We start from the raw sequence: 14308 nt of genomic DNA on the forward strand, positions 1-14308 counted from the left end.
ACATTAAGCAGGCATAAACCTTTCAGCACCCAAGAGTAATCCTGTAAATAAGTAGAGGTTATAACACTGGGGCAGGGGTGTAATAAAACTTCTATAGTTCAGAATAATCCTGGTTCCAAGCAGGAATAACCACTTCAAAACTCTTCCCCAATCATAGGTAACATCCCCCTAATCAGGAGTAAACATTACAGGGAAGGAATCAGGCATAGGCATTTCATTAAGTAACTTATAAATAGAACATTACTCATTGCTAGAGAGCAACATCTCATTAAGCAAGCACAGGCCTTGCTTTAGATTAGTAAAACATTTCTGTTAATTAAGGTGAACATTTCAATAAGCAATTCAGTAAAGCATTCTCAATGAGCATTTTACTATGCCTTGGACTCCCCTATGCAGGGCTAAGCCATCGCAGGTGAACTCAGTATGTCTTTAGGCCTACGCCGGAACCAGGGCCCAAACAGTTAATGAATGGCAAGCCTGTCCTCAGGCATAAACAGTAACTTAATGGCCTCCACGTCACTAGAGGCACATAGGGGCCAACAGGTGGGCACTTAAGGTAAAAAATACAGCGTTTCTCTGGGGCCTACAAGAGAGCGCTTGGAGGCACAATTACAGCGATTCTATGGGACATTCAAGAAAGCGCTTGGAGTGAAATTACAGCGCTTCCCTGGGCACTACCTCAGTTCCTCACATGACAGCGCTTGGCCACAGGCAATGCTGGGGACAGCGCTTCAGCAGGCAATCAGGTTTAGATAATAGCACCCTGCAGGTACAGCACTTCACAAGGCAGCAACCCCCTTCAGTACCTCAGCACTCTTCACAGGGACAGCAAAGGAGCGTTGGGGGAGCAGGGAGTCAGCGCTTCAGAAGGCAGCAACTTCTAGAGCCACAGAAGTTCTTGGTGACACAGCGCTTCAGGGGGATAGCGCTTTTCAGGATTCACAGCGCTACGATATAGCAGGCAATTCACAGCAGAGGTAGCGCTCGGCAGACAGTTCATTCCAGGTAGCGCTGCTGAAGGGCACCACAGAATATAGCGCTTCAGGCAGGAATCACGCCCAGGATTCTAGCGCTTCACAGACAGCAGGGTGAAGGGCTATAGCGCTTTGGCCCACACGAGGTGGGGGCAAGACCAGCAGGTCTAATAACATTCAGTTCAGGGTGCTGCAGTTCAGGCAAATATAGCGCTTCAGAAGGCAGCAACCCCCTCCATTACTTCAGCGCTCTTCACAGGGTCAGCAAGGGCAGCGGTAGATATACAGGACAGGTGACACCCCAGTAGCAGGTTAGCAAGGGAGACCCCAGGTGACATCAGGAAACGCAGGGTCAGTACCGCGCCAATACCTGTTTGCTTCTTCAAAAGTCCTGTGATGATTTAATTTCTTCTTAGCGCTCTAGGTTTCTTGCGCCCTTGTAAATAGAGGCTTAGTTTCTTGTTGGCGTGATGTTTCTTGCGCCCTTGTAAATAGAAGCTTAGTTTCTTGTTGGCGTGATGTTCCTTACGCCCTTAGTTTTGTTGCTTGGTTTCTTGTTCCTTGAAGGGGGGAATAGTTTGGTGGCTGGTGTTCCAAGTTCTTCTCAGCCAATCCCTTCAAGTGGTCCCTGGGGGTTCCCTGCCGCGGGGTTAGGTCAGTGGGGGGGGTACAGGATGCCTCAATACTTGTAAAGCAGCACACTAGGCCCTGTCATTCCAGCATCATAAGACCCTGCCCTGACCCCCACTGCCTATCCTCCTGCGTAGGTACTTCCCCAGGTCTCCCCTTAGTCCCTCTGACAGGAAAGTTTTCCTTCCTTTCCTTATACAGTGCCAGTTGACAGTTGGCAGTGGCAGTTGGTGTCACCTCACCTGTTCCAGAAGGTTCCAGGGGGTTCTAGGAGGTTCCACCATTCTACCTGTGGGCAGGCTGGCAGGCTAAGTTGATACATTGTTTGGAGGGTTCCAGCCAGGCCCTAGCCACTAGAATGCGCCCACTAAACCCCGCTGCAGCAGCAGTGGTCAGTGGCAGCCATGTTAGGGGTATAAGACACCTGCATCTTAACATCAGTTTCACAGTACACAGGGCTTTCCTCACTACACAAGGCCTATACATTGTTGTTACCATGAGGGCATTCTGATTTAAAAGGGAAATAAAAAGGCGAAAAATTTTGGGGAAAGGGCCAAGTCTCACAGTCTCCACATGTAGGACTCCAGAGGGCCAGAACACTTTGGTTTCCAAGGGGCAAGCACATGTAGTTCTCCAAAGGGCCAGCACATGTAGGCCTCCAAAGGGCCGGCACATGTAGGTCTCCAAAGGGCCGGCACATGTAGGTCTCCAAAGGGCCGGCACATGTAGGTCTCCAAAGAACTGGCACATGTACATTTCCAAAGGGCCGGTACATGTAGGTTTCCAAAGTACCGGCACATGTAGGTCTCCAAAGGGCCAGCACATGTAGGTCTCCAAAGGGCCAGCACATGTAGGTCTCCGAAGGGCTGGCACATGTAGGCCTCTAAAGGGCTGGCACATGTAGGCCTCCAAAGGGCTGGCACATGTAGGTCTCCGAAGGGCTGGCACATGTAGGCCTCCAAAGTGCCAGCACATATAGGTCTCCAAAGGGCCGGCACATGTAGGCCTCCAAAGGGCCTGCACATGTAGGCCTCCAAAGGGCCGGCACATGTAGGCCTCCAAAGGGCTGGCACATGTAGGCCTCCAAAATGCTGGCACATGTAGGCCTCCAAAGGGCTGGCACATGTAGGCCTCCAAAGGGCTGGCACATGTAGGCCTCCAAAGGGCTGGCACATGTAGGCCTCCAAAGGGCTGGCACATGTAGGTTTCCAAAGGGTCGGCACATGTAGGTCTCCAAAGGGCCGGCACATGTAGGCCTCCAAAGGGCCGGCACATGTAGGTCTCCAAAGGGCCGGCACATGTAGGTCTCCAAAGGGCCGGCACATGTAGGTCTCCAAAGAACTGGCACATGTACATTTCCAAAGGGCCGGTACATGTAGATTTCCAAAGGGCCGGCACATGTAGGTCTCCAAAGAACTGGCACATGTACATTTCCAAAGGGCAGGCACATGTAGGTTTCCAAAGCTCCTGCACATGTAGGTCTTCTAAAGTCAAGCACATGTTGCTGGTTTCCAGAATTCCTCAGATAAATACTTGCTTCTTATGTTCTCATTCACCCAAATGTGTGTGCTGTTTAGTTCTAGCAGATTAAGACTGAATTATGAGCAACATTTTGCTCACAAGCAATTCACTGGGACCACTGCTTTAGCCACTGCTGAAGTGTGCCATGACTTTAGCAATTTTAAAGTTTTTTTATTGTATTTTCCGTCTTGGTTGTCCATTTGATGGGTTTATTTACCTTGTTCACAGCCAGGTCGAAATACTTGAAGCCTATTTGCTGGTCTCCAGTACACACTTTCTGTGGTTGATCTACTCTGATTGCTTGTACTTGATTCTAATTCCTGGTACTGGTAGGCTTACGTTTGTGTGTGTGGCATACAAATTCAGGGTTACTGCCATTAGTGATATTCTGTTGTGATATACTGTTGTATTATTTCTAGTAGCCGTCTGAAGGACTGTGTGAGGCGTGGAGATCCTCCTGTATGCATTGGCCTCTCAGTGGACATTGCAATGGGGCCAAATGTTTCAAATGTAGATGGGTACATGTCTGGTCCCTTGTTGACACTGTGTGGGTTAGGGGTTACTAGGGAAGGTGACAAGTTCTAGAGAAGCACCTTATATACAGTCTTTAGGTCTGACAAACTTGTAGCTGTCGGCAGACTTATTGTTATGAATTCTTTATAAATATACACAGTATGGGCTTTTGCTCCATCCAGGGGAGTTTTGTCTCTCTCATCTCATTGTTTTGGCTAATTAATGTATCATCATGCATTAAATTCATTATTACTTGCATGTATTTTTTCTCAGAACAAGATTTTTTTTTTGTGTTTTTTTTTTTGGGAGTAAGATTGCATGACAACCACAGTACTCCGAACACCGGAGGAACTGTGAGCAGAAGATCATAATATATAGAATAGCAATCAATATATCAGTTGAATTGAACAGTATTACTGGAAAACACCCACCCCCCCTGCCCTGTAAGAACTACCCCCTCCTGGATCCCACCCTAGCCCTGTTCACGATGTCCACACAGGTCCAAGCAAAACAGATATTTTGGAAATGGTGATGCACCGACATCCCGCTGTATTGGCGGCTCCAGCCACAGTCCTCTGTACTCCGCCCATCTCTTCCATATTTTGTAGTGCTTTCTGGGGCAGCCTCGGGCCTCATACACTGGGCGTTCCAACCCCATACAATAATCTAATCCCCGCTTCCATACCTCTATCGGGGGAGCCCTAGGGTCCTTCCAGGCTCGGGCCACATCCCTCTTGGCTACCGTAAGGCGTAGAAGTAGTAAGTGTCGTTTGTAGATGTTACCACCCACTTGGTCCAAGACATGAAGAAGGCCCAGCTGCGATGTACGGGGGAGCCTCCATCCCAACACCTCATCCAAGCAGTCCCACACACGCGTCCAGAACCTCGCCAATGCCCCACAGGACCATACCGTATGCAGGAATGTACCCACCTCCTGGCCACATCTCAGACAATCAGGGGAGGCAATCAAACCAGCCCACCACAGTCTCTCTCTAGTGTAATAAGCTCTGTGTAAGTATTTAAATTGAATGAATCGCAATCGTACGGCGATGGCCGCCTCCCTTGGGGCAGCGAGGGCCTCCCTCCAACCCTCTTCATCTAAGTCTCCTACATCTCTCTCTCAGATGGTCCGCAGTTTGTCCAGAGAGGGGGGAGCAGGGGGTGACCAGTGATTGGTAAATGCAGGATATCTTCTTATCCTCTAGTTCCCCCATAAATAGCTTTGCTTCCAGTGGACTGAACTCCGGTAGGGAGTCTAGGCCCTCCAAAGCAGGGGAGATGGCGTGTCGGAACTGCAAGTATTTGAAAAATTGAGTTTGAGGCATGTCATATTCGTCTCTCAGGTCCTGAAACGATTTAAGGGTCGTGCCCTTCATAACATGGCCCAGTGCCGAGATCCCTATCATGTCCCAGCCGCGGAACCCCTGCAGGTCAGCCAAAGCCGGCAAGCGGCCATTGCGCCACAACGGGGTCTCCTCCGTTCGCCTGTTCCACCATCCCATGCGGCTAAGCGCTCGTCGCCAGTTCTGAAAGACCACTTGGGTAACAGCTGGGAGCCTCTTCCTCTTCCCCGCCGAATACAATAGTGTGTGTATGGTGTCTGGTTCCATCAAATATCTCTCTAGGGCATATGTCGGGTCGCCCCGATCTCCATACCACCACTCATTTAACACTAACAGGTGAGACGCTTGATAATAGGATAGAATATCCGATGACGCTAGTCCGCCGCAATATGTAGAGAGGAAAAAGGTGCGGAGAGCCACACGTACAGCGCCCCCGCCCAAAGGAAGCGGCCAAGCGCCGAATTAACCTGGCGAAACCACTGCGGCGAGACAGGGTAGGGATGATTCTGCAGCTGATAGAGCAGACGAGAAAGGGCCACCATTTTGAAAATGGCCGAGCGGCCATATAGGTTCAAGGGCATATGGGACCATGTTTTCATGTCAGACCGGACTCGGTCCCAGACCAGAACGATATTGCGTTCCCACGAGACTCCAGGCATGTCTGTTAGGAATACCCCGAGGTACTTGAGACCCCCGGTTGCCCCCTGTAGTGTCGATGCCCAGCCACCTAGTTCCGTACTTCTCCCCAGGGTCCATAAAGTGGATTTCCGCACATTAAGATGGAGCCCCGAGACCTCTCCAAACACCCGCATGATTTCAAGGACTCTCCGTCCCGACCTATTAAGGTCTGTGAGAAAGAAAAGCACATCCTCTGCATAGAGCGCAATCCTGTCAGATGGCCCTGCCTCCCATTCAAATCCCTTCATCGGCGCATCTCTGCGTACCCACGCTGCCAAAGGGTCCATGGCAAGGGCGAACAAGTACGGTGAGAGGGGGCACCCCTGTCGGGTGCCCCGTCCAATAGAAAAGGTGTCCGAGACCGCGCCGGCCACTCTCACGGACGCCGTCAATTCCGTATACAGCAGCCTTATATAGGAGAGGAAGTGGGGTCCAAGATTCAGGCGAGGCAGAAGAGCGTGCAGGTAAACCCAGCTCAGTGAGTCAAAGGCTCTATCGATATCAGCCAACAAAAGCGCCGCCGGAGTCCCGATAGCTCGCATCATTTCCAATGCCACTTGGGCCCGTCTAATGTTGTGCCATGTAACTCTGTGCGGCATAAAACCGGCCTGGTCCGGATGGACCAGGGTAGTGATTAGTGGGAGGAGGCGATTGGCGAGGGCCTTGGCTAGTCTCTTCGCTTCGATATTTAAGAGTGAGATAGGGCGATACGATTCATGGCGTTCGGGGGGTCTCTCTGGCTTGCAGAAGACCACTATCGCGGCGTGCCTCCAGTCCGGCATGTATTTTTTACAAAAAGTAATTCTTTTCGAATTGCATTTTTACTGCAGCGTGTGGTTTTAAAGTTTTAGTCTGTGATCATGTGTAAATCACAGAACGAAACAAAGACACATACATGCACAAGGGCATTCAGTGCATCTGCTTGAAAAGCAACAAGCATTGGCAAAGCCAGTAGGTCTGGTATTATTGAGGTCATGCACGGAAACTTTCTTTGAACCTTTCACTCATTCTACTCTCACCTCTTTTCAGAATAGCATGAACGCACTTTGCTGTAGCAGTGATCATTTTAGTTCTTTGTTGTTGCCTTGTCCATTGGCTTATCTTTCGCTGTGATTCCCGCCGGTGGTTTTTGTGGTGGTGCTGTTGGCGTCTCCATTGCAGAGGATTAAACTCTGCTTTCCCACCTGTATTTGTGTCTGGGTGTTATGGCCTTTGCAGGTGGTAGTGTATCACAGGGAAGTGCACTGGTCCGACCCTTTGCTGCTGCATTCACTAATTTGCTTGAAGATCTCGTGGTTCGTTTGCCCTCCTCCCCTCTTTTCCCTTTTTTGGAATTATCTTCTCTCTTTTGGTGGCCAGGACTTCGTGCTGTTGGTGGAGTAAGGAGATGTGTAACGGTGTGAAAAACACATTGATGGAGAGACGTGCGTAGGTGGTGGTTGAAGGGTCCTGGCCATCAAATAGCCAGACCCTGTAAAACTCTGAGAGCTCTGGTAGCTAGAAGGGATGAGGAGGTGTTGATTGGCTGAGAGGGGGTGGACAACTGTGCTTGCCAGGGGATGAGGATGTCTATTGGTACTTGAATGTCCCCTGCAAGATGTCACATGTTTGAGGCTCCATAGCGGCAGTCTTGCCAGATAGGTTTGTAAAGGCATTGATTATAATGAGTTCCCAGGCTGATTTCTTCCTACTTTCCCATGTTTGAAACATGTTGGCTGCAGTGGCTGTACACTATTCCTTGGTTAATAAATTCCCACATTTGTCTTGAATCTTTTTTGCCTGTTATCTGTCTTATTTCAATCGACTGGCCCTGTGGAAGGTGACGTTTTCATGCATAGATTTTATTTTGATATTCTTTCTTTTATCTTTTAACTTCCATAAGCTTCTCTTTGAAGAAGTTATCGTTGTTGCACTGCTTTTGAGTCTGTCAAACAGTTAAATTGAGCTCATGGAACATGTGCTTCACAGCTTTGACCCACAGGCGTATGGGTAGTTCTTGGTAATTCAGATGTTTCCTTCATTAACACTTTGTGGAGTTTAAGCCCTTGCTTCAACCAACTTTTTATCCAGAATACAGTAGAAAACAAATCTGTGTGTACGTAACAGGCTCAAATACTGAATGCAACAGAGTTTACCTCACTCCCAGTCCTGACACGTGATCATTTTACCCACCCCTCAACAAGAATAACACTTTGCATACTTGCCTCTCCAAATGTTAAACCAGAATTTGAGAATTCTGTGGAGTCGAGGACAGTAGAGTCGTGAGGCTTGTTGTTGAGCAAGTGATAATGTGGCCCTCGCCCTCTTAAGTTCCATGAAACATACTGGCAAGTAGTGTCAGGTGGTACACACTTCATCCTTCGCACACTTTTAAATATGATTGTGAAAGAATCAGTCCCTTATTATTTTGTCTTTTATTTTGTACTATGCATTTGTCATGAAGATATGAAGGGTGATGAAGAATATTTCAAGAAAAAGCTAACTAGAATGTTGCGATGGGTTGTAGGCTCATGGTGAGTGGTCTGTTGGCCACTTGTGAGTGGTCTGTAGGCTCATGGTGAGCCTCTATGAATTTCTATTTGAAATAGTGGACATCCATAGCTTGTTTAAATGCTGAATGCATGGACAGGTAGATAAATCAGAAGCAGATATTGTTTCTACGGGCCCGATGTAGGTAGCCAAATACCGGTCGGTAACGGCCGAAAATCGGTAATTTCGGCCTTTACCGATTGGTATAAGAGCATCGAGATGTATGTGACTAAAAACTTACCGAATCGGTAAATACCAGTCGGTAAAATACCGAATCGGTATTACACGATTCGGAATATACCGAATTCATAATTACCGAATCGGTAATTAAGAAATGGTAATTTTCCGAATCGGAAAATACCGAATTCTTATTTACCGAGTCGGTAAATAAGAAATGGTAAAAATGGCTTGTTGAGATGTAGGAAATCCAAAAAATACCGAATACCATGAAATTCGGTATTTCAGAGTCGGTATTTACCATAAGCAGGTGGAAACCAGGAACAGGATATGTAAGAAGGCCCCAAAATGCAACAGTGCAACCACAATGGCGGCTTTCTACATTATTGCAAGGCGGCTACGGATACAGGCACCAGGAGAGAGGGTCTGACTAAGGGAGGAGCAGGTGTATAGGCAGAGGATCACCCTCTTCCAACTGACTGAAGCTGAGATCCTGCAAAGGTACCGACTCCACCCCAGAACCATCCTGGACTTGATCAGGGACCTCCACCTATATCTGGAACACCCAACACCAAGAGCACACGCCATCCCACCCCACGTGCAGGTGTTGTCCTGTCTACACCTTCTTGCTTCTGGGAGCTACCAGCATGTGATAGCTACAGTAGGTGGGGTGTCCCAGAGCTGCCTGTCACGTTTTTTTAGAAAACTTCTTGACGCCATGATGCAGAGGATGGAACACTACATTGAGTTCCCTGACACACCTGCAGAACTAGGAAAGACTAAAACCGATTTCTATCAACTTGCACAGTTCCCGCACATCATAGGCTGTATCGATGGGACGCACATCCCACTATGCCCACCTGCAGCAACTGAACACATATATAGAAACTGGAAGTCCACATATTCAATCAATGTGCAGGTGATCTGCAACGCTGGCAACATTATTACGGACATTGTAGCCAAATTTCCTGGGAGTACCCACGACTCCTACATATTCACTAACAGTGGGATATACAGACGCCTTGTGGCTGGTGATTTTGGTGATGGATACCTGCTAGGTAAGTATGTGTGAGACACCCCGATAGTCTATGCAGAAGGAGCAATCATGAGTATGTGACTAATCAAAATTTCATTTTCCACCCAGGTGACAGTGCATATGCCCTGCGTTCATTTGTGCTCACCCCCTACCTGAACCCATCCACCAGGAGCGAAAGGCACTACAACGTGGCACACAGAACAACACGTTGCGTGGTGGAACGCACTTTTGGACTGCTGAAAAGTAGATTTAGGTGCCTCCATAAGAGTGGAGGTGCACGGCAATACACGCCAATTATCTGTTGCAAGATTATTGCGACCTGCGCCATGCTGCACAATCTTGCCACCAAGGAGGGCACAGAGATAGAACTAACATATCATGAGGACATAGATGATGGGACAGGACAAGCCGATCACAATGCAGCAGGAGCAGCACCAGCAACAGATGGTAGACTGCGACGCGCAGAAATCACCAACAGATACTTTTAATAGAGTGATGAAACACAGGCATGTTCAGTTCTTGAAACACTCACTTTAATATGCACTACTGCACTATTCAAGACCACATAAACCAAATTAAATTCACTTTTCACACTGGGTGGCCAAAGTTCACTTTACTGTGACCTGTCCTGTGTTCATGATGATTTTTTAATTTTTGCGCTTACGCATAATGTTGTGGGAGCCACGGGGCAGGGGGTCAACCTGCGCAGTGGTGCCAGTGTCATCTGCATGGAGTCTGCTGCTCCGACGAATGTCCTGTACAGGCGTGCTGGATCCACTCCCCTCTGTGTCCCCAACACACGTGTTACCAGCAGTGGCTGTCTGCTGTGTCAGCAGTACCTCCATAGCAGAGGTCACCCTCCCCGTCCCCCTGGACAAGTCACTGCAGCAGTGCACAATGTCAGTCTGCATGTTCATTGACCGGCGGCATAGCAGTGTGGTTGCAGTTGCCAGACGGTTGATTGACTGATTCAGCTTCTTGACTTCGTGCCTATTCCTGCGCCTTTCTGTGTGGTCACTCTCCAGCCTGTCACAGAGGGAACCCATGCGCACACCCATGTCCCTCACCCCCTCTGCCATGGACTCCATTCCTTTGGCCATGGACTCCATTCCTTTTGTCATGGCGCATATCCCCCGATCAATGTTTGACATCCTGCTGTTCAGGATGCGCACCTGTCTGTGCACTGCCATGATCCCTTTGGCCTGCATGCGCTGGACCTTAACCATAGTGGTTTCCAGACCAGCAAAGACCCCCTGCACATTCTGCCCCTCGTCTCGCTCACGTGCCCTACGGCCACGGACACTTGCATGGCCAGATCCTAATGACCCCTGTTGCCCTGCGTTGCCAGCCAGTGGTGGAGTGCTAGGTCTGGGAGCCTCCACCTGTTCCTCATCAGAGCTTTCCAGGTTCCTGAATGGTGGTACGTCCTGCCTCCTTGGCCTCACATGCACAGAGGACCCTGAGCTTGGTGTTGTGGCATCTGCAGGTGCTCAAACAGCAGGGGTGACAGTGGCTGTGCAGTGGTGTCTTGCTCCATTGCTGTGGGTGCGTGCGTTGTGGTAGTGTCCTCAGGGACAGTGCTAGGTCCTGCTGTGTCTGTGGGCTTCTCCTTCGCAGCCGTTGTTGGTGCACTTGACTCCCCTCCCTGCGCTGCACTGCGCGATGACTCTCCTGTGGGCAGACATGGGCAATGATCAGCTGTGTGTTTTCATCTCACAAATTCCTAACACACACAATTTCATATGCCTCAACTGCTTGTGTATGGGGAGTGTGGCATGGCATGCAGTGTTCAGTGTTGGCTGCTTTGATGAATGTTCCTATGACTACGACTACCATGATGCATTGCTGGTGACTAATTTCATGTGTTCTGGATTGTGAGTGAGTCACCCACGTAGGGGAAGGGGCCAGGGAATGGGTGGGGTACATGTCCCTGCATCTTACCTTTCTTTCTTGCAGCTCTGGCTGAGCTGTCAGCATCCCCAATCCCGTGTATGCTCTCAGGCTCCATGGTGGATTCCACAAGCTGCTCCAGTTCAGTGAGACTTGGTGCACGGCTCTTCCCCCCACCTGTGGCTGCGGATTCCTTCCTCTGGGTGGCGATCTTCTTTTTGGTGGTGATCCTCAGATCATACCACCTTTTCTTGATGTCATCTATTTCACGGTGTGTGACTCCTAGGGCATTTACTTTGCTCTGGATCGCCAGCCAGGTGTTTCTCTTTACATACTCTGCTACTTGCAGGGACTGTCTCCCAAAAAGCTGGCTGTAATGCTGCACTACCTCCTCCACCAGCACCTCGAGCTCAGTTGTGCTGAATTTCAGCTTCCTTTTTCTGTCCACACCATCCTTCTGGCCTTCCTGGGACTCCATGGTGATGCTCTTCTGGGCTCAGTGCAGCCTGCTACTCTGTCTCCCCTCCAGCTCTCCACACAGATCCGTGGCTCTTCACCTGCATGGGTGTGGCCAACTCCAGGTACTGGGTGTGGTACTTACATCTGATTGGTTGATTTCACAGTTGCTTGGTTGTGGGGTGTGGTTGGTGTCCCTGATTGGTTGGCTGGCTCACATGTCTTCCATTCGAATTTTCGAGATCGGCAATTACTGATTCGGTATTTACCGAATCGGTATTTACCGAATCGGTATTTACCGATTCGGTATACTCCGATTCGGTATCTCCCATTCATTCCTATGGGCCAGGAGGTCCATAGGGTTGAATGGGTGATACCGAATCGGTGATTACCGATTCGGAGATTACCGATTCGTTATTTACCGAGTCAGGATTCCGAATGTTACCGAATCGGTAATTTTTACCGAGTTTTTAGCTACATACAGTTTACCGGTTCATAAATACCGATTTGGTATGATTCGGTATTTATGAACCGGTAAAATGGGATTACCTACATCGGGCCCTAAGTCTTTTTAGTTTTGGATGTTAGTGGAACGGTGGCACCATGTGGAATCTGGGAATACTGCTGGGTCTTCGGGTTCCTCACTCAGCAGCTCAAGCACTTGTCCACACCATCTCCTCAGGAGATGCTGGGAGTAATTTGATTCAGAGTCCTTTATTTCTTCTTTGTGGTTTCCTCCCCGCAGCTTATGACCGAGGTCCTCTACGGGATAAGGGTGATCAAATTCTACACCTGGGAAAAGCACTTTGCCGCCAAGGTGAGCAGCTTCCGGGAGAAGGAGCTGAAGCGGCTGCGGGCCCTCAAATACCTGGATGCTGTGTGCGTGTATCTCTGGGCGGCTCTTCCAGTGGTAATCTCCATCCTCACCTTCATCACCTACGTGCTCCTGGGGCACGAGCTCACAGCCGCCAAGGTTAATCGAAGAATGTTGTGGCATCTTTCTTTTTCCTGTAGCCTCATGCATTCTGTTTTTACTATCTCCATGGTTTCTCGTGTGCAGCTTACAGCTTTTGGCTCTCAGCTTCTTCAGCATTAAGAGACTCCTCCTCTCTGTCAGACTTTTTCGTTCTGTCCTCGCCCACATCTTCTTTTTTCTTACCTGTTCATCTCCTCACCTTTTTATCTTTTCTTCCTGCCCCTCTGACTGTGCTCACCTTATTGTCTGTCATGTATGTCACTCTTACTGCCCATATTATTCTGCCCTTCCTGTTCCTCTTCCTGCCCCTCTGACTGCCCCTGACTCTATGGTTTTCTCCTTTCCATATCACTGCACCTCATCATAGGGATTGCCTTTCTCTTCCCCATCGTGCCCTCTGATGCAATCCATCCTTCCTGTATCTGTTCACCTCTGCCCATCAAGCAGCCTTTCCAATGCCTCCTTGGGGTTCATCGCAGGCTTCTCTCCTCTCCCCAGGTCTTCACGGCGCTCGCCCTCGTTGGGATGCTCATTCTTCCTCTCAATAACTTCCCATGGGTTCTGAATGGGATTTTGGAAGCCAAGGTGTCTCTCAACCGCATCCAGCGCTTCCTTGAGTTGTCGGATCAGGACCTGGCAGCCTATTACAGTGCAGGTAAGAGCGGGAAGGGGCAATGAACAGCAGACCCTCATGAGGAGACAGTGTGGGTATAGAGTGCTCTTTGAAGGACAGGGTGATAATGTCATCCAAAGGGTACACATTGGGGGCGAGATGCTCTCTTAGAGACATTGTGTACCAGAATATGCCGTTTGCTGGGCTTAGAGTGTGGTGGATAAGCCACCATAGGGCATGTGACGTGTCTGATTGGCATAGCGCTTAATGACTCAGTCTGATCTAAGAGCCTCATGCTCAGTGATGGAAGCTTGCTCCGAAGTGAGAGAGTTATGGCCAGTAGGAAGAACCTGTGGAGTACAAAGGCCAAGTCCAGCTGCCCTCCAAGAGGCATTGAGAAGGGTCAGAATCCTCAATGATGGGGACACGAAAGAGTTTGACCGTCAATGCCTTTGCACACGAATGCCTCCTAAACTACAGGTCCAGTTATGAACACTATCTGAAGGTGCACAACTGGATAAGGGTGTCTTCTGAGGTCACCGGCATTTTTGTAAATGCCCTCCACAGAGTATAGTGTAAGTGATGCCTGATGGGCACAGAGAAGCATAGAGGAGAGTGTGACTCCTCTCTGAGGGTCACTTAGTGTGGTGTGAATCGCCCCTGAGGGATACTGAATGGGGTGTTAATGCTATAGAAAGGGCAAAAAGCAGCCTGTTAATGCATCCTGTGGCGACACAGAGCATAATTTGAAAGCCTTCTGAGGGGCAAAGGGCAGCACAGGAGATTTCTTTACACTGCTTCTTGAAGCGTCCACCCACATACACGTGAACAGGACATATCACTTTTTCCAAAGCCAATAAAGAAGAAAGGGCTGAGTTGTTATGACTAGATCACTACTAAACATTAACACTCCAGTGGCCTGGCCCCAGTCATCTTCGAAATGTGTCATGTCCTCTTCAAGGCGGTAGCATC

At 49.2% G+C, this 14308-nt stretch overlaps 1 protein-coding gene across 2 annotated transcripts in view; it reads left to right on the forward strand.

Moving 5' to 3' along the window:
- The window catches only part of ABCC10 (ATP binding cassette subfamily C member 10), a 255940-nt gene that overhangs the window by 111167 nt on the left and 130465 nt on the right, over positions 1 to 14308 (forward strand). For both annotated transcript variants that reach the window (XM_078647432.1, XM_078647433.1), the window contains exons 4-5: positions 12493 to 12720; positions 13222 to 13378. In XM_078647432.1, coding sequence (XP_078503558.1) covers positions 12493 to 12720; positions 13222 to 13378 — 385 coding nt within the window. The remainder of the gene's footprint in view (positions 1 to 12492; positions 12721 to 13221; positions 13379 to 14308) is intronic.

This window comes from Lissotriton helveticus, chromosome 6, assembly GCF_964261635.1.
Source record: "Lissotriton helveticus chromosome 6, aLisHel1.1, whole genome shotgun sequence".
NCBI classification, from domain to species: Eukaryota; Metazoa; Chordata; class Amphibia; order Caudata; family Salamandridae; genus Lissotriton; species Lissotriton helveticus.